Here is a 20,249-nt window from a genome sequence, read left to right on the forward strand (position 1 = left end):
TAAAGGAACTAATTGATGAATTAACAGGAACTGTTTCCATAATTTACATTATGTATTATGCTCACTATAGGATTTCAATAAATTTTTAATAAATGAAAAATCGAAAAATTTGGTTTTCACGTTAAAATCTATAGTTTGAAAACCACTGTCTCAATATATTCGATTATAAATAACAAATAAAATGCAATATTTTTTCACCAGGCACAAATGGGGTCTAATTAATTTTCAACCATGTATTGCAAAAATAAAATAAAATTTGATACTATTGAATTTTACTCGCATTAATTGTTCAAAATTTTTAAATATTTGAAATACCAATACTAAAATAATTTATTGCTGATTTAAAAAAAAAGAAAAAAAAAAATCACAGAGCATAAAAAACAAACCTGTTAATATCTGTATTTATAGCCTTATTTATATACCAATTTTTTGTAAGTTGCAATCATTTCAAAAGTAATTGTCGATAATTATACGAAATAAAATGAATTTAAAATAAAATGTCAATCACAAATTAATTTGTGTGGACAGATATACTTAAAATTAACAATAACATTTTATGAAACATGTAAAAGTAGAACAAAGTACGATACGATGTACTAATTTACCGTGTTTTATTCGAAAACATATTTTCAGATTCCAAAACATGAATCGCGGATGAAAGCTACATATTTTTATTTAAAAAATGTTGTTTTATCAGCTAAAAATCAATAGTTATATATGTATATATATATATATTAATATATATAAATATATATGTATATATATATATATATATAATTAAGATATATATAATTCTTAATTAGAAGCAATATATATCTTAATTACGCAAAATTTTAACAGAATATGTTAATTTTGTGTATGCATAACACCTATATGTATTCGTATATTTTTATTATATAACCTTGTTGCAGGTTAAATAGCATTCTTTCCGAATGTATCAGTAATATAATATTCTTTGCTTCATTGTGCAAACATATAAACAAAATATACTACATCCTGTCATGTTTATAAAACACTGACATTAATTTCTGTTAAATTTTAACAAATCTGCTCTCGTTTGTTCAATCTGTCTGACAATGAAATGTCCCCTTTATGATATTCATATAACGGAACACCAATCAACCCTTCACCGGTTCTATAAATTGTAAATTCCAATGCGGCAGCTAACTCTCACATCTTACAATACACTGATCACTATAATAAATTGCTACTGCAGTTAGTAAAAATTAAAACAACGTGACTTTCTGCATAACTAAAGACGAGTTACCATCATGAAGGATTTGACAAATTGTGTTTAACAAATTTTTTCGAAGTATCACATATTTACAGCTAGTTTTTTTTATACGTTGGTAATAATTTCAGGAAAAAGTACATTTTCACAGTTAAAGAACAAATATTATGTACCAAGAGACTTGTAAAAGGTATAGCACGTGAGAAAGTAGTGAAATCTACTTTGCATTGTACCATACCAAAAGAAGAATTTCTATGACGTCAAAAACAGGGGAGATGATAAATTCTTTTCAGTTATCGATAGTGTTTAAAGTATCATCATCCAGTATTAATTTCTTTTGATGTTGCTTAGAAGAGTATGAAATTCTTCTTATGCAAATAGTACAAATTCTATTTACTTTCAGTCATTCTGTTGGAAAAATTGAAACATGCTGATGCACGGAAGTTTGCACAAAAACATTATTTGTACATGTCAAAAGAACATGTTTCGTAAAATGAATAATAGTCAGATCTAAGTAAACAGTATAGTAAGACTTACTATCTTACTATTATTTTTTAGAATTATCCTCTTCGCTCGACCAATGTTTTTCCTGTTCTTGTAGTTCGAATTCCCATCGCAATTCTAATTCTCGCATATCATTTGCAATTCCAGCCTCGTACGTATCCTCCTGAAGACCCAATCGAATTAAACATGTTTCATATAATTTGAACAATAATTGTTAGGATGATTTATATAGAATATATAGTAGTGTACCGTTTTCAATTGTATTTTTGTACGAAATTATAATAGTGCAACTTACCTCTTCCGATTTATAATTTTGATTGAAATTTTGAGTGCCAAGCAAGTTATTCGATGATTGAATCCAAGGTACAGTACCATAAGGACTCCAATTTCGTACATCTTTTTCTTTTTCTCTAATACCAGCTTCGATCAATTGCAATTCCTGTGCTAGCCTTTCTCCGGCTGTGAAAGTTGCCCCTTGCGTAGCAAGCTAAATGTGTTTTTTATATCAGTATATAAATAATAAATAATAAGATATTAACATTATTTAAGCATGTATTATTTAATAATACCTTCAAATCGTTGATTTTCTTCTCGAGATGTTTTAGCTGTTGTTTTACTCTTTGCGACTCGAGAATTAAGCTAATGAAAATGTACATCATAGTCAAATATTCCTAATTATTAACAATAACGTCACAGCATAAAAAATTATCTTACTCTTTTGGCATGCATTCTGGCCGTGGAAGTTGCGTATACGTTGACGATTCGGATAAATTGCGACCAAACGTAATGTAATTATCCCCAAAGCCGGAAGTATTGATGGACTGTACTCCTCCATTGGCACCAATAGCAGCGTAAGCTGTAATAAAACCACCTTCTATAATACTGTATTACTTCGATTTTGTTGTACTAGTTTTGCACAAGAAATTCAATTTTTTATACATCAAATTCATATTTTAAAATCTCTGTTTATACTACATTGTACTTACGTTGATTACCGTAATACCAAGATGTAATAGAATTTGCTGTTGGTAAGGATCTATAGGCAGATATTGTAGGAGGTGCACCTCCTTCCGCATAAAAATTAGCAGGTTGTACACCATTAGTAGATCTAAAAAATAAAGTTATACCATTCGGTATTCTCGTTTTATGTTAACATTTACACTCATACACGAAAGGTCTTGAACGCTTACATTTATAACATTCAACTAATGAAATATACATATATGCATGTTAAATTCTCTGAAAGGAATCGTTACCTCATCAAACTTTTGGATAATTTTGAAATTGGTCCATATTTATTACTAGACGATGCATCAAATGGCACAAATTCATCGTCAAATAAAATTGGATCCGCACATCGAAAATTGTTGTTGCAATTAATATTTGATGGAGGAACCATGGGATTACTTGGTGTATTTGTCCATATAGAAAAATTTGACGATAATGTATCTCCTCCTTGGATGTCATAATTCTGCAAGGAATAAAATGAAAAATAATCGTAAACGATATAGAGAAAACGTTTATAGCGATTTCAATAGTAAAATTATCTAAGGATGGTATTCGGTCTCGAAAACGAAATTTTTTTTCAAGCTCGAAAACTTGTTTATTTTGATACTGAAATGAATTTCGGTTTCGGGACCAAATACCATCCCTGAAATTATCGTACCGTTTTTATTTGTGGCACTTGCTTATTGACAATCGTTTCCAGTTGATTTAAGATTTCCATTCTGCGTTGCAACAACATTGCCAATGTTTTGGCGACCGTGCGCTGCTATAATACAAATATATATGAATTCTTAATATGCACAATGACAAGTGTTTACTAATGAATGTAAAAGCGCGATTGATATTACCTTTTTGGTGTTAGAAATCCCATTTGTTACGTTAGATGAAACTTGCGACGAATCCCACATACTGAGATTAGGTGTGGTATAATCGACAGATGTGTTGGGCATAATGTAATGAGAACAATACATATCCATGCTTTTAGTTGGTACCACAGGTGATACTCCTTGCGGAGGTGGTAGCATATAATTTGTCAATGATCCAACAAAATTGTTTTCATTTGTTGAAGCGTGCCGTTGCATTTGATTAACTTTATTTATAGAACTGAAATCTAAAATAAAATGTAGCAACAATATATCTTGAACAATTTTATGTATTAAAATAATAATTGGAATAATAAATTGTTTATGTAAAATTATTAAAACTCATTTTAATCTTAAGACAAGCTCCATACACTCAATGAAAAATTGTCAATCTTTGAACTGCTATAATTTTGTAAACACATTGTACGACAATCAACTTGGGCACGTTTTAGACGTTTCTCGAGAATTTTCTTACATCAAAGAGTAGAGCGAACAAACATTGCAAAAACAATTAATTAAACCACATAGTCCGAATGCTGGATCTCTTTTACCCGGTCCGTAGACTGTTCATCGTCAGCCAATTAGTGTCTTATCGTTTTTCCTCATCTTGTAATTGGAAACAACCAAGACAAACATGGGAACGCCAGTCTTGCCTGTCTTGGTTATTTTAATTGCAAAACAAGGTAAAATAGGAATGCAACAACGATGCGCCACTCGTGTGCATCTAGAGTAAGAAAACAAAACAATGTCAGCTCTACTGCGACGGCAAAAAGTCAACGGATCAGTATTGAATAGAGCTACAGCAAAGAAAGTTCAAAGTTTAGCGAAATCAGCCAATTTATAATGAATATGCCACAGGATAATTTACAAATTCCACACAAAGGAAACAAATATTATATGTATTCAGTGTGCAGATGCACAGTAAGCATAAGCACATGCATATATATAATTTTATATTACTGTTTATCAAGCAGTTAAAAAATAATAAAGAATGTTAATAAAATAATCGCAGCAGTATTTATTACAAAATCGTCCTTCAAAATGTATATACATGTATATCTGAATTATCTTTATGAGTCAAAGTGACCCGGCATTCGGACTCCGCGTCGCTGCTCAAGCATCCGGACTCCGAGGGTTAAAATCTGTAGAGTCGTTTGAACTTATAAATATATATATAAAAAAGCTTGTCCCGAGTCTAAAACAAGTTTTACTATTTTTTTGTATTATTTAATTTATACAAATACTCACTCTCTCTGTGAGTATTATCATGCGACTTTATGGAATGGTAAGATAAATCTTCGTTCTGCTTAAACGTTTTATTGTTCGAGCCAGTAACCGACTTGTCCATTTTTATGTCCAAATTGTTAGTTAAAGGTAAACTCGACCTGATACTTAACTTCCTATTTTTCGATCTGTACCTATCGAGTGAACGATTAAAGATTACATACGAAACGTCATAAACGTTCTTTTTGAAACGACTGTACACGCCTGTATGCTTACTTATCCAATTCCATATCGCTATGAGCAAATGTGCAACTAGTAGATCTAGGACAGGATCCTCTAAGCGCGAGATCTCGACACATGCTCACTTTATATTTTGGTTGGCCCGGGCCTACGCTATGAGTACCATCTTGCGCTTTTCTGTTGCCGTGTTGCTGAATGAATTCTACTAGTGCTGCAACTACTGTTCTAACAGCCTCTAATGCTGCACGACATTCTGACAATGTAGGAGGCTCTGTTTCTATAATAAAGATAACGAATTAAATATTGCCAAATACTCGATCAGTGTAACCTGTATATAAGAAATTATACCTGGGCTGGGATCTATCGCGGCTAACAGTTCTAATTGTGGTCTTAGACTACTTAATTGTCCAGGATCAGGAGTACGTTGAAGAGCAATAACCAATTCTTGTACGCTTTGAGCAAAAGATTGTGGAGTTTGAAGTTTGTCTATAATACTTTGCATATGAGATTTATGACTGGTATCCCCATACAATAATGCAGACCACTGATCGGGCGCTATTCTCAAACCAGCTTCGGTTGCAATTTGCACTATTTGAGCATCATGCTCCCTTCTTAAAGCTTCGTACGTTCTGAATTCTTCTTTCAATTGCATCAATGACGAATCTCCTTCTCGTTTAGATACCTACTTAGGTATTAGAATTAAATACTGCTTAAATTACCTTAAAATAAATACAATCCCTGATAAAAATTTTCCAATTATTTACACTAATACGAAATTGCACGAGGACGACCCCCCATTTTACTGTTAGTTATATTACCCGTTCCCATCATGCTTCTTTTTAGATCATTTATCGTACTGTGATTAAATTCTATAATTTTCGTAATTTCTCATTGGTTATTTCCCTGCTTGAGAAGTTCGATTATTCTTAATTTCAGATCGTCTGAATATAATTTACATGATGATTGCACATGATACACTACACCTACATGTCTTATTCCTCTTAACTACATATAATATTTTGTTATTCTAAAATACGAATATTTTTTGTAAATTTTGTATTAGCGTATACATAATCTGCATCTTTTTGTCAGGGGTTGTAATCGCCAGAAATATCGAAATAGGAATTACCTTGAAACAACTTGCCCTATACAACAATTGTACAACATGTCCTATACTTGTTTTAGATGCTTGGGGAAAATGTGACTCTAAACGTTGAACTACGAACATGACCAACACTTTCCTAGAAAGAGCAGATCCATCTTCCAAAGCCAATAGAACAAGCTTGAGTACTTCTTCTTGCATCGCTAATAATAAATCAAAATGTTTGTTTTAAGAAAGCTAATCGTATTCCTATATATTTATAAGTTGTCTTATGTTATTGTAATGTACCTGGCCCAAGAAACTGACAGCCACGAGCACGTACAGCAGCCCACAGATTGGCACTAAGCTGTTGTGGATTCTGGTGTTGAAGTATCAACTCTGTAACTGACCGTTCGCCTAAACTTCTAGCTGCCCTTACCGCGCGTGCTCTACCTTCTGGCTCAACCAATTGACAACCAACAAGAGTTACTAGTTTCCTTTGCATCGGCCGAGAAACAAATCCCATACCTCCTGTTATAATTATTAAAATAGTTATAGATCACATTTATTTAATTGTTGTAATAACTATCAATTAATATTACCTGTTGCTAAAGTAGGATTTGTCTGACATGGTTTGAGATATAGAGCAAGTTCCTCAATACAACGTTTAGCAACCAAATAATTAGCATGGTCTTCGGGTGGTAATAATTTCTGATAAGCTGTTGCAACATTTGTGGGAACAGGATTCCCTACTAATTGAAGCAGAGCTTCATTTACCGGTAATCTTTCTATTTCGGTATTAATAATGCTCTAAAAGATATGAAATTCTGTGTAAACAAAATAAATAGTACAATATGTCTTTACATATGTATGTACTTGACGCGTTTCAATTTTTTAATACTATTGTTTAATATGTGATAAAAACTTCAAGAAAAATCCATTAAGAGTATATATTCATGCTGATAAAATATCAATAATGTCACGTACCTGATCAAAAGGACATTGTTTACGATGTAAATTTGCAAGGCACGTACGACATATAGTATGACCACATCCTAATGATATCGGGCCACGTATGGCCACATCAAAGTCATGACAGCAAACTGGACAAGAAAGAAATTCAGTCCACTGCGGTGCCTGTATTGGCATTCTAAAACAAGAATCACCTTCCTTCAATCTTTCGATTTCATAATTTCACATAATATCATTCTTTTCAACGATAATTTGACTTAATTAAAGCTAAACGTTTCGTGTCCACTTCGTTTACATTTGTTCGACGTTTACTTACACGATCAATTCGTAAAAAAATGTCTTATTACGTTACTACAAGTTCGAGACGTATCACATAATAAAATCAAATAATTTCAGTAGAACAAAAAATTGTTATGTTTTACAAACAATTACAACGAATTTCATCGAATGTTGTATGTTTACAGAACTAATAAAAAAAAAAAAAAAAAATGGAAAGGAACTTCGTTTTAATTGTAAAACATTTATCTACCGATTAAATTTGTTCGAAACGGTAACGTTTGCTCGTCAATTGTTTCCTACGCAACGATTATCGTGTTTCCTCAATTATTTTCAGTTAAATGTTAAATTTCGTCGTAAATAAGTGCGTAGAATACATTTTAATGAGTATATCTTTTCGAACGCGCAATTAGATCGGACTTTTTTAATTGCTGTCGCTACCCGCTCTTCTATTCAACAAACGTCTGCTCTACATAGATTCGAAAAAACGGCATCCGCTATTTGCCACGAGGAATGATGTCCAGTCGAAGTACTATCGTCAAAATAAAAGATAATCGAAAACTCACCTCGTTATTGCCCTCACAAAACATCACATTAACTACTCGGTTACTTCGCACATAGTTCTGCCATCGAAGCAAGAACAGATGAATCACAAATAGTAAGATGAGCTCAGCACGATATTCCTCGCATATACCTTTTTACTCCACTAGCACCCATGACGAAAACAATGTAGAAAAATGATTTTCCAACTTTCCTCGCCAGAGAGCGCTGTAACAGCGTGTAACATCAAATTTATAAAATTTAATAAACCAATTTCCATCAATAGTAAATAATAGTACAGAGAAATAAAAAATATTTGACAAATGTTTTTATTCAATTGTTATTTTTAAAAAATGAAACTTCTCTTTAATCCGTTGATATTTGTGAAAGTATAAAAAGTAAAAATGAAGCTCAATTTTGTTATTACATATTTCACAAATTCAGTTTTTATTTCTGATCCACGAAACGAACATTTTTAACAAATTATATAAGCTTAACGCTTGAAATAAATAAGCGATGCTACTTTGTATTTATCTGTTATCGATAATCGTTTTCGAGTTTCGTATCTACTAAATTTTGAATGTATGATTTGCTCCGCACAATTCACTGTGATTTACTGTTGGGGTTGGATGTTGGATATGTAGTGGTTGCATATATCGGTACATGTACATCGTATTCCACCATACGATACTCTAAATGTTAATAAATTTTTTAATGGAAAAAATGTAAGTGAACCTGATCAGACTGACCAGATAGAGTGTAGCGCTGTGTTACGAGATCGCACACTAGATACACTCGAAATTTCCCCTTCTACTTTCTGACACTAAACCCAATTGCGATCAAAGTGAATGCGGTCGCACTTCGAACAGCTTTGAGGAGTTGAGAAAGAGGGCGAACGTCAGCCTGTCTTCTTTCTCGGCCCTCCAAAACTCTATGAGCTCATGTATACGGCATACGTGATCTGGCATTAGTGTGTGAAAGTGGAAGGGGAAATTCTGAGTGCATCTGGCGCATGGTCTGGTAACCAGACTCTGAATATGAATTGAGTTTGCGAAAGGATCGCGTGAGCTTAAACGTACCGATTAGAAGTGAACAATAACCATTGTCAAAATCATTGAATAAACAATACGGCAGAAAGACTAGTACATAGAGAAAATAAATTTTATTCGAAGATGATAACGACAGAGAATACGTTGTGGTCGACTATCGGACAGCATATAGTGATAAATGCCATTGCATATCCAATCGAATACGCTAAAGTTTTGATACAGGTAAAATATACACAGGCAATAAATTACCTGAAAAATGAAACTTGGTCAGAAGCTTATTATTTTTATTTATAATATAACAGATCGGACATGAACCGATTTCACCACAACCGACAACTACTTTACTTAGAGAACCAGCTTTAGGCTTGCCTAACGTTTTTCAGTATGGTAAGTGATTTTCTATGTAAAATCGATACATTACTTTAAGTTATCCTTAATGAAACAGAATTTTCTAATTCAAAGAGTACAATTGTACCAGTAACCACGATTTTCGTTTAAATCATTTTTTATTGTTATCAATGGTAAGGTTTACAAAAAATAAATGTAACAGGAACATTTTACACAAACAAAGGTACCATAAGCAATTTTTTTAAAGTTGTGATTTTTTCAACTCATGATTATCGATACTGTTATGCTCTTTGCTGCATATTTAGATATTAAATGATATTATTATTTAAAAACTTACAGTAGATAGACTCCTTTGCCCGAAGAAGAATATTTATAATATATTATAATTTTGTTTTTTTATGTATATAATTGAAACAAAATATTTTTGTCACTTTGATATTTTACAGTGAAGCATATAAAAAAAGTAGATGGACTTGCGGGATGCTATTGTGGTCTTGTTCCAAAATTATGTGCCTATACCGTAGGTGCTATAACTTTGGATAAAACCTGTAGCAAACTTACGTGTATATATAAAAAGAGACAAGATAAAAGACGATCTGAAGATGATGCCGAAGATGAGTAAGTGTACATATATGTGCGCAACACACTATTTTAATATCGAAAATTATAGGAACAAAAAGAAATATTAACGTATCGTTAATTTTCTTTCAGAGAAAGCTGCACAAATCATATATCTGAATTTTTAATAGATCTGATTAGTAGAACGACTGCAATTATAGTCAGTCACCCATTAGACGTTATTGCGCTGAGGATGTTGGCACAATTTGTCGGCAGAGAAACTAAATACAAGTATATTGTTAATTATGCAATGTAGACATGTGTATTTATTTTTATAGATGTTTTCTTTCTTTTATCCGTAAATAGTGGATTATTCACATCATTTGTGGAAGTGTACAGAGAGAATGGAGTTATGGGGTACTTCGCAGGATTAGTGCCTCGTCTTATTGGAAATACTATTGTATTAGTAATGGTTAGTTCTTCTACTTATGTCGTCAAAAAGTATATGCCAGCTCCCACAACTGATATCGAATTAAAACCAATTATTTGTTCTTTCATCAAAGTAAGTTAATGAATTATTTAGTTACAATAATATAAAAAAAAGGTTATATAATGCTGATATTTTTATAGTTTCTAGTAACAACAATTACATATCCATTTTTGGTAGTATCGCATTGTATGGCTGTTAATAATTGTGGGTAAGTTGATTTAAAGTGTAATTGATTTTTATAATACGTTTTATAAGATTTCAAATAAATATTAACAATAAATTTTGTTAATAAAGGTTAGCCGCGGGTCTTCCTCCACACATGCCAATTTACAATAGCTGGCAGGATTGTTGGTCTCATCTTTCAGCTACCAACCAGTTAACAAGAGGAAACAGCCTTTTGTGGCGTTATTATAGAGGACCTTCAGTAATAATAAATGGGATAATGGTTCCTAAACAATAATTTTTCTCTACGAAGCGTGTCACAGTAATAATACTCCATTAATTTGTATTCAAGAGACCAATAGTAAAATCAGTTTTGTGCTACATAACTTTTTGCTAGCGAATTTACAGATTTGGTATATAATCGCAATTATATGTTACTTTAAAATTTATTTTAATTATTGCTGCGTTAAGCTTCTGTTACAAACTGTTCTCTATATTTCTATGTATTAACGAAAACTGCATTTTATATTAATAGTTGAACAAAATTTTATGTAGTATATAGAGACCATATTGTATACATAAACATTTAGTACATATACAAGCATTACTATATACATTGTATTATTATTTCAGTAATTCACATTCCTTCTTAAATGCAATATTTATGTTAGAATTGTTTCAAACTTAAAGGACAATTTAAAATTTGACTCAGACTTGACAAACGCATGGTTTATGTCATAATGAAATAAAACTAATATACATCAAATACATTAAATAAACGAGATGATTATCTTAAGTACTTTCTTTAGTTAAAGTTGCTTTCTCACGTGAGCAAAAAATTCGGTAAGATAATTAATGATATACGCATTTACAGTAATTATAGAAATCTAGTGTCTCGAAAGCTTCAGATGCAGATTTTTTACATAATTTTCGTACTCGATTAAATATGGAAAATCGGCACAAATTCGATAATTCGAATTTTCCCTACAACTACCCTTGCGAACAAGATGGAGGGTTGAAACTTGGTACAGAATGTTTGATTCTGATGCTCTATCGACGGATCCCATCGTATGTCAAATTTGGTTCAAGGTCACATTTTACCCCCTTATTCGGCTATACCCTTTGTATTAAATCTGCATTTTATAAGATTTTTCTAATTTATGGATTAATATATTTTGTACATATACATGTATAGATAAATGTAAAACTTTTAAGTAGAAGAAAAATTGAGTTAAATGTCCAAGCATAATATTGTGAACACTTTCATTAGTTAGCGAATTATATTTACAAATATATAACATGATTATATGAAGTTAATAATTAGTAACTGTGATTAGATACATTTGTAATAAATGAAAAATAGATTTATACAAAAAATCAAACTAACATTAATATTGACTGAAAAAAAAAATGATATTTCTGAAAAAAGACAAATGTTTAATACATATTCTTTATTGTTTATTATTTCGATGATTTCAATCATTTACAATGTAGTTCATCAGGCATTAAGAAGTTATACGAGTATTGCATTATTAGATTGTACCTGTGTTATTAAATATCCTACGAATAATACACAAAAACCTATACTATGTTGCATATTTTTTAATTCTTGTATAAAAAAAATATCCACTTGAACTACAAGTTTAAATATTACACAGATGTTTCGTCAAGTATTACATTTCAGTTTCTATTTATCTATATAGTGCGACAAGACGAATGTGAATAATGAACAAAACATATTTTTTTATTTTAAAATCTATCCAAATAAGAAAACCTGTACCGAAAACATGCGAATATATGTAGTGTTGCTTTGTGTTTGACTTAATAAAGACATTGCAATTTTTTGCTAATGCGTAATTATTTTACCATGTTCCAATCTAAAATGAATTATCATTTAATGATTACAAGAAACTCGAATTATTAAGCACAATAGATATCTTACATACTATAGCCGTAACAGCTTGGATATTATACGATACTGTTAGGTCTCTAAAGCCTATTTTCTTTGTCTTAGGCGTTACTTCTGCTATGAAATCCATTATTTGTTCATGTACATATAAATAAAATTATGCCCCTCTTCGTCATTTCTTATTACATGAATTCGTTTTTTTATATTAAAGTGAATTACCTCTAATAACGTGGTACACGCATTTATAAAACAGAAATCATAAAAAATTATGTTCATGTATTTAAAATAAGACAATACGTGGTACAAGAGTTCTATAAAAGCAATGCATAGTAGAAAATACCAAAATTTACACAATTCACCAGCGTTACAGTTTGTATAATTAATATTTACTAATAAAAAATATGGGAGCATTTATGACATTTATATTGGCAGAATTACACGACTTATCTTTAACTTAATATGTAAAGGTAGCTTGTGTAAATGTGGCAAATAAAATGTAGATAAGCTTAAATATTAGTAAACAACTAAAACGGTTCTTGTAATTTTAATGCGAAACAAAGGAATGTATTTTTTAAAGTAATTTGACACAATTGGTTTATAATTTTTGTTTTTGTTACGATTCGTTCACACCTATACAATTCCATGTAAGTAATGATCTATCTTCTGTGAAGTTTTTGAAAATTTAGTGTCATACAACCTTGTACAAGAGTCACTATAGAACTGTACACCATGATCTCCTTTACAATGCAATAAAGATTCAAATCATTAACATTTAATATTTATTTAACAAATATTACCCTTATGCTATTAAATACAATAAGATTAATAGCTATAAGTTTAATATTCTATATACATCAAGGAATACTGTATGTCCAGGAATGTTTTACAGAATTAATGAATTAAGAAGCATATTTCGATTGTAGTTACATTTTATCTAAAGCATGTTTTTTGTACATTCGAGCAATAAATATGCAGCATATTAGAAGATCATTCAATATTCACATTCCACGGCAAAGATTCAGACAAATATCTAAGCAAGATTTTTATTTAGGAATCTCTTTCATGTACCATGTAATATAAGGTTCCTTTTTTTAAATAGTACGTATATACAATAGTAAGTCTGTCATTGATCTTTATAAAAGAAAAAAAAAGGGGTGGAAAAAGAAATAAAACTTAAAATAAATAAAGTATTAGTAGTACTGTGGCAGTATAATACTTAATATACTTATAGAATGTAATTTTTTGGAAAATACGATCATTACCTTATAATAACCTAGTAACTAAAATATGTAACTTTTATCGTATAAAAATTCTACGGAATTATATCACCAATTCATAATCGTTCCGAAAATAAGTGAATAACAAATTATCTAAACTGCATTGTCTAACTTTCTTAGAACAATCAATAATGTAAACATTCGAACCACTGACAATATTTGCAAATTCCGTAACAAATAATTTCAAACATTTTGTGAGGATAATTTTCTTCTATTCGTGTTAAATATATTGTACTATATGTATAGAGTATGGAACTTTATGTATATTTTTTTAAGACATATGCAATAGTTATAGAAATTTTCAGAAATATGTATACAATATTGAAAATATAATAATGACTATTCAAAGGATTCTATATGCTTGTAATATTGTAACAAAAATATGTTTTTAAATATTATATTTACTATGGAAAAATTGACTCGTATTTGTATACATGTATAATGGCCAATTTTTTAGTATATTCCAAAATATTTCTTATAATGTTTGTCTGATGGAGAGATTTAAAAACGCATACTTTACAGAAATTATTTATACATTATACTTAAAGTTTACACTCCTATTCTCCATAACTCTGTTGCAATGCGTTATACACATATACATATACATGTATATATATAATGTATTCGTACGATAGTTGAAAATTTCATTGTCCGAGATGCTTTACTAAGTATTACAATTAAATTTAATGCATAATTCGTTTTTATACTGCATAAAGTTCCATCATCGTATTGTTTTATATCTTTGTACGATATAACTTGACATGTATGACAAATATTATGCAGTTATCTTTAAAATTATTTGACAAGAATACGGATACAACTTCATTATTGAAGATCTCGTTGATCGTTGATTAGAAATAACAGACTGAACATTTGTAATTCTCTACTGCATATGTTTAAATTGTATTCGATTATGAACGTAAAGTTAGGCCATAGAGAAAGTGTACGAGTAATTTTCGTTAAACGCGAATTTCTACAACAATTCGTGACTAAATAGTGCTTACAACATACACTGGCTTATACTTGAATAAGAAACATCATGATACATTACGTTTACTTTGATTCTATAATTGGCCCTTCGAACAAAGGTCAATTATACTGTATGTGTACATTATATTTAATGAACATCGTTTATTATCGCTCCTATCGTAATTACCATTTCCACGATCATTTTTCTGTGTATAATACAATGTAGATTTCAAGGCTTCTTTAATCTAAATCCATGTTTAATACTAACTGTAATGTCATGAATCGTACACCTACCAAATGAACAGATTATTTTAAGTCTAATTCAACTTCTGGAGTTTCTAATGAAAATGGTTTCAAATTCTCCACTACTGGTGTCTGATCAGGATCGACCCGTATGCGAATTCGATTTGTTTCTAATGACCGCGGTAGTGTACGTGGAAGATCGTCTTTGTATGATCCAGATATAGGTGAAGTGTATGGTACATAAATTCGTACAATGTCTGGACTCGGTTGATGAGGTGTTGCTCTCGGTGTGGGCAAACCACCGCTACCTGAGCTAGCATTAGAAATATTACTTTGTGTATCGAGACTATTGTCTAACGCTTGAGACCGTGTCGCCGAACTAAATACGGAAAGATCGGCTGTCGAGGTAACAGATGTGTCTGCCAATGACCGACGCGAGCCATTGGGAGAGGTTCCATCATCGAGACTTGGATCAAATGAGAATTTGCTTCCTGCACATATATTCAATTTTTATTATACTATCATAGGATATCGAGACAAACATGTTTTCACAAAATAGTTTCGCATAATAACTATAATACATTTACTTAATACTGCCCCTAATCCTTAAACACGTTTCATGTGTCCATGTATGTTGAACGTTTTGCTTATATAATTGCTTATGTAATTGTTAATTAATGGCAACGAAATTTAGCATAATTAAACATAACAAAAATATAACATGCATCCGTGTATCAGATCTTCAGATTCATACATATTTTTATCATTTATGCCTCTTTATATGAAATTTCTTACAAATATTGTGTACGTTTTATGGAATAATCACAGTCTATTGCATCTCTTATTCTATTTTATATGAAAACTATCAAGGGAAACTTTCAGTACAATATCAGAGGCATATAGAAATTCATTTTAATGATACTAAGCATGTTAAAAAATGATCTTTAATACTTAAAAATTTGTTCTATAGAGTATCTTCCGTTATCTTTTATCTACATAATTGAGCAACATTGTATATGTATAACAGTTTGAATATCAGAGCCTTATTTTTAGGATGTATCTTATAATCTAGTATTGTATATAATCATTATATCAATGTTTGAATCTCTATCTTTATCCTTCTCCATATCCTTAAGAATACTTTTTTGTTTAGAATGCAGAAGACAAGTATTTATATTACCGTGTACTATGTTTTCACTGTATTGTAACTCACCGCCAAGACCACAACCTGTTGGTTCAACCGGTGTTGTACTTTCTCTACCATCATCAACAAGCACCAAGTCTCTACGTTGCGTTATGGATTCACGCATTACATGCTGTGCTTCGCTAAACTCTTCGGCTCGTCTCCCAACCTGAACATAGAAAAGCAAAGCATATACAACTCGAGTATTCCAACTAATTTTCTTGTATTTTTAACACTTTTGATGCCGTGCGAGTCGCATATATCCCACTTTGAACTCTCTCTCTTCTTTATTATTTTTTAATTAGCGTGACATTTTTCTGATTTCTTACAATAATATGCTGAATAATGATTAACGTTCTCTTCCGCTTTGCTATCCAAATATAAATACGTTTGCACGCTCGTATTGTCGCTGTGATAAGAATAAAGCATTTCCAATATTTCTAACATATTTACAAATAATTTCTTCTATTTAGTGCCTAGACTCATGTTCGAAAACTCACATATTTTTAATTAGGCGGATGAATCGACGTGAAATTATTCAAACAACAAAAATTTTTTAAGTAAAGTTGAAACGGATACCAACGTACCAGAGTATTGACACAGAGGTTAATACAAAGTATCATAAATAAATATAAATTACCTTACTAGCGAATGTAGGTTCTTTAAATGTGCCAAATGCATATCGTGGTAACTCTTCTGGCAAAGGAGAACCAGGATAATCCAATTTAGCACGTTTCAATTCTTCCATACTACGTTCCATAGTACTTATCACTGTATCATCGTCGAAACAAAAATCTTTTTCCAATTTAATTTGCAAGTAATTACAAAATTCATCAAGACTTTCCATTGGCATAAGAAAACGTTTGTGCATTTTCATGACCGTGTATGCCATAGCAGGTAAAATGCGATCGCCATCTAATAAAAATATATCCCAAATTCGAAGGCCAAGATTAACGGGTGTCTGTTCCAAACGAATAATTATGTTTAAATATGGTACACATTTGATTAAATTTGAAAAAAATTTTCAAACATAATTTGCCGTGATTTAAAAAAGAAAAATGAAATGATTAAATGTTTGTCTTACCCTCTCTTGAAAAACAACGAAGAACCATTTTAATGCATAAAGTATAGAATCGCAACCACATTTGTCGAGCTTTCGTTTTAATTTTGGTAAAAATTTATTCATAATTTTATCATGATGTTCTATGAAACGATTCAATTTCGGAAACCCATCCACATAAAATCCTAGAAAGAAATAAATCTATTTAACTCCAGTCCAAATTAATCATAATTTACAACGCATAAAACAGGCTCAGAACCATGCATGGTGTATTTCTTATCAGCTAGCAATACGGAAAGACCCCAAAATGCATCTTCTTCGTCCATATATAACAGAAGTAATCCAGCTAATACCGACATCCCTTGACAATAGCCCACTTCCATATTATACATACTATAGGCAGCCAAGACATAGAACATGGATCGTTGTTTTATGCTATACCTCTCCCTGTACAATGTAAATAGAAAATTGGTAGAACAAATACATTGAACATGTACCATACCATAAAAACGTTCGGTACAGTTCTAACAAATCTTAAATATAACTTATGTACCTATAATTGATATGATCTCTATATTGTCTAGCCACATCAGCATCGATCTGTCGTATTTCAGTAGACCACTGACGAGCAAGTTGCAACATTTCTTCATATTTACCAACTTGTTCTCTCTTCAAATTTTTAATACCCAGGAGCAGTGACCAAACCTGGCCACGAAATCTATTAGGAATTCCTTTATATATTCTACGGCGTAACTTCTCTTTAGTCGAGGAACTGTCCCATTGTTTTGTCATTTTTTCCCATTTCTTTAATCTTTCCATTTCCACGCGATGACACTTGATTTCGTTCGGGTCCGGTTTCTGTGGTAAACGTTTGTCACTAAAAATACAAACATTGATACATAAAAAGTAATAATGGTAATAATACCACAAGTATCGCCATATTAATTACTGTATAAATCCATATCTGTCCGTAGTATGATAAACTTCGTAAGTAGGATCTTCCCATGGATCAATTTCTGCTCCATTTTCTCTACCACGGTCATAGCAGCTAAATATTCTATCTCGCTCTGCAGCAGACCGTTTCAATAATTCTTCCTCATTCATCCCCCGTGAGAATTCGCGACCAAGCTCTTACAAACATGCCGTCTTGTTAAGAAGAATCTATTTATGTTAGTCTGTTATCTATAATAAAGATGAATAACATCACTGATTAAACAATAATAAAAGAAACTTTTTTTTATATATTATAAGCAATTTCAATAGCACAACAAACATCTGTCTATGATTCTGTAAAATATAATAACCAGAATAATACTGAAATAAATATAAAGTACATATTAAAAACCTACACTAAATTTGTTTCAACATAGTAATGATGATATATTGAAAATTTACTGTAATTTCTGGTGTAAAAAAAACCAAGTACTGAATAACTACGTATCGCAATATAAAACTTAGATAGGGATATCTTTATTTTATTTTATATACAGAGAGGAAGGAGGGCTACAATTCTATATTGTAAATTTTCGATGTTATAAAGTTAACACACTACATATTGACAAGGAAGGTTATATACATTGGAAATAAATGATACTCTCAGCAAACGATCTTAATCTTACCACTAAAAAATAAACTGCTAAACTATAGACACTGCATGGTTAGGAATTAACTAATTTCCTTCGTTTCATATTACATATAAAATCGTTTCTTTGTAACATTCATCCGTTTAGCAAAACTGCCGTCCATACATACCAGTACATGCAACTTCAAACCGGATTCAGATCTTCAGATGTTCAATTCTCGTTTATGAGTCAGTGTTGCCAATAGGTTCATTGTAAATTCAAAACAAGCGGATTTTCCGAAATTTTCATACTTTTCCTGTTTACTTCTGCAAACTTAACTTAAAAGTAATTAACGTTGTCTTTTCAAAAAACTAGAAATTGCAGTATTATACTTTGTTCCGAGATTTATTTAAAATACATTTAACGCAAACATTGCTTTTATATCTATGTAATCATAACTTTAGTCTCTTTAACAATTTAATATTTTCATGACATCGATCTAGCTTTACTCTTCGGTATCCCAAATTATTTAAATTTCTAATTAAAGATATTTAAGTACTTAACAATTTTTAAATGTATATAAATAAATTTCGTAAGTTATGGTTAATAGTAATCTAAATTTAAAGAAAGTAAGAAATTAATCGTAAGAAGGGAAATTGTTTAAGAATGTACCATTCTATAGGTCGTACAAAATCTTTCGAAAGGAAAAAATTTTCATTCCGGCTTATTGCTTTACTTTCATATCGATATATCCATATAAAATAAAAATAACTGATAAATTATTGAAAGAGATAAAGTAATTCATTTTGTGGGATTGCGAGTTGCAAATGTCGCGGAATGATTCTAGTTTTCTTGTTGTCCCGAGCTGCGTTTCCCGCCAATTCCAACACTTCGGCATCCAGACACTCCATTACGGCAACTAAATAGACCGGTGCTCCAGCCCCAACTCGTTCCGCATAGTTTCCTTTCCGTACAAGTCTGTGAATACATCCAACGGGAAACTGTAGTCCAGCTCTGTTCGAACGAGACTTTGACTTTCCCTTCGCTTTCCCTCCTTTACCACGACCAGACATTTTTTGCATACGTTAAAAAAAAAAAAACAAGGAAAACCGAACTGTTCGTTTTAAAGATTATACATTTTAGTTTCTTTTTTTTTTTTGTAAATTTCTCACTGGGTATGCGCAGTTCCGTGGGTTTCTCCCTATAATTTCCATTTAGAATGATAATTAGATCTGTATATACGTATTTATGTTGTGTGATGTTTTTTTCTAGTTAGATTTCATGGGTTAGCGCCAAAGGGAAAACTTTCAAAAAACCTCTTTTTCATGCATTATGCGATGTGTGTGTTGGTTACATACCCCATTAGTCTGGGGGTTTTTATATGTAGTTCCCTAGTGATGACATTTCTATAAGAACAGTTTTTAAAATTTGTTTCAAAAAACTAAATTTACAGTATTAATAATGCAGTCTTGCTTTGTTAACATCAAGTAACACGGATAACAT

At 31.2% G+C, this 20,249-nt stretch overlaps 3 protein-coding genes across 4 annotated transcripts; 1 reads left to right on the forward strand and 2 right to left on the reverse strand.

Annotated features, from left to right (window-relative positions):
- Positions 1-886: 886 nt before the first annotated feature.
- Positions 887-8,042, reverse strand: LOC122394933 (roquin-1). Of its 2 annotated transcripts, none has more exons than XM_043392122.1 (16): positions 7,963-8,042; positions 7,136-7,298; positions 6,751-6,958; positions 6,458-6,679; positions 6,197-6,372; positions 5,416-5,749; positions 5,104-5,344; positions 4,852-5,021; positions 3,589-3,851; positions 3,402-3,503; positions 2,992-3,206; positions 2,722-2,843; positions 2,450-2,591; positions 2,305-2,374; positions 2,031-2,222; positions 887-1,898 (listed from the first exon to the last, which is right to left on the reverse strand). In XM_043392122.1, the coding sequence occupies exons 2-16, from the start codon at positions 7,295-7,297 to the stop codon at positions 1,779-1,781; spliced, it is 2,739 nt and encodes a 912-aa protein (XP_043248057.1). In that variant the 5' UTR covers position 7,298; positions 7,963-8,042; the 3' UTR covers positions 887-1,778. The 2 variants fall into 2 exon arrangements, with proteins under 2 accessions (XP_043248057.1, XP_043248056.1); XM_043392121.1 differs by having other exon boundaries at positions 3,402-3,506.
- Positions 8,043-8,714: 672 nt separating this feature from the next.
- LOC122395138 (mitochondrial carrier homolog 2-like) lies at positions 8,715-11,053 on the forward strand. Its single transcript, XM_043392505.1, has 7 exons — positions 8,715-9,207; positions 9,288-9,372; positions 9,780-9,951; positions 10,045-10,182; positions 10,258-10,453; positions 10,522-10,589; positions 10,676-11,053. Exons 1-7 carry the CDS (start codon positions 9,109-9,111, stop codon positions 10,839-10,841), a joined length of 924 nt encoding a protein of 307 aa, XP_043248440.1. The 5' UTR covers positions 8,715-9,108; the 3' UTR covers positions 10,842-11,053.
- Positions 11,054-14,212: 3,159 nt separating this feature from the next.
- On the reverse strand, positions 14,213-18,936 carry LOC122395089 (USP6 N-terminal-like protein). The gene is made up of 8 exons (XM_043392409.1): positions 18,804-18,936; positions 18,134-18,366; positions 17,738-18,061; positions 17,444-17,631; positions 17,209-17,369; positions 16,765-17,085; positions 16,155-16,293; positions 14,213-15,432 (listed from the first exon to the last, which is right to left on the reverse strand). Exons 2-8 carry the CDS (start codon positions 18,286-18,288, stop codon positions 15,005-15,007), a joined length of 1,716 nt encoding a protein of 571 aa, XP_043248344.1. The 5' UTR covers positions 18,289-18,366; positions 18,804-18,936; the 3' UTR covers positions 14,213-15,004.
- Positions 18,937-20,249: the final 1,313 nt, after the last annotated feature.

This window comes from Colletes gigas, unplaced genomic scaffold (genome assembly GCF_013123115.1).
Source record: "Colletes gigas isolate AHSC1104 unplaced genomic scaffold, ASM1312311v1 Colletes_gigas_Sc00005, whole genome shotgun sequence".
NCBI classification, from domain to species: Eukaryota; Metazoa; Arthropoda; class Insecta; order Hymenoptera; family Colletidae; genus Colletes; species Colletes gigas.

Bases quoted from the DNA above. Each gene is read 5' to 3' on its own strand.
- LOC122394933 (XM_043392121.1), bottom strand. From the start codon at position 7,297: ATGCCAATACAGGCACCGCAGTGGACTGAATTTCTTTCTTGTCCAGTT. The intron at 3,852-4,851 runs GTGAGTATTTGT...ATTTTATTTTAG, and splicing joins TGATAATACTCACAGAGAGA to ATTTCAGTTCTATAAATAAA. The intron at 3,207-3,401 runs GTACGATAATTT...TATTCCTTGCAG, and splicing joins AAGTGCCACAAATAAAAACG to AATTATGACATCCAAGGAGG.
- LOC122395138 (XM_043392505.1), top strand. From the start codon at position 9,109: ATGATAACGACAGAGAATACGTTGTGGTCGACTATCGGACAGCATATA. The intron at 10,183-10,257 runs GTATATTGTTAA...ATCCGTAAATAG, and splicing joins GGCAGAGAAACTAAATACAA to TGGATTATTCACATCATTTG. The intron at 10,454-10,521 runs GTAAGTTAATGA...ATATTTTTATAG, and splicing joins TTATTTGTTCTTTCATCAAA to TTTCTAGTAACAACAATTAC.
- LOC122395089 (XM_043392409.1), bottom strand. From the start codon at position 18,288: ATGAATGAGGAAGAATTATTGAAACGGTCTGCTGCAGAGCGAGATAGA. The intron at 17,632-17,737 runs GTACATAAGTTA...TACATTGTACAG, and splicing joins AGAGATCATATCAATTATAG to GGAGAGGTATAGCATAAAAC. The intron at 16,294-16,764 runs GTAATTTATATT...TTCTATGTTCAG, and splicing joins AACCTACATTCGCTAGTAAG to GTTGGGAGACGAGCCGAAGA.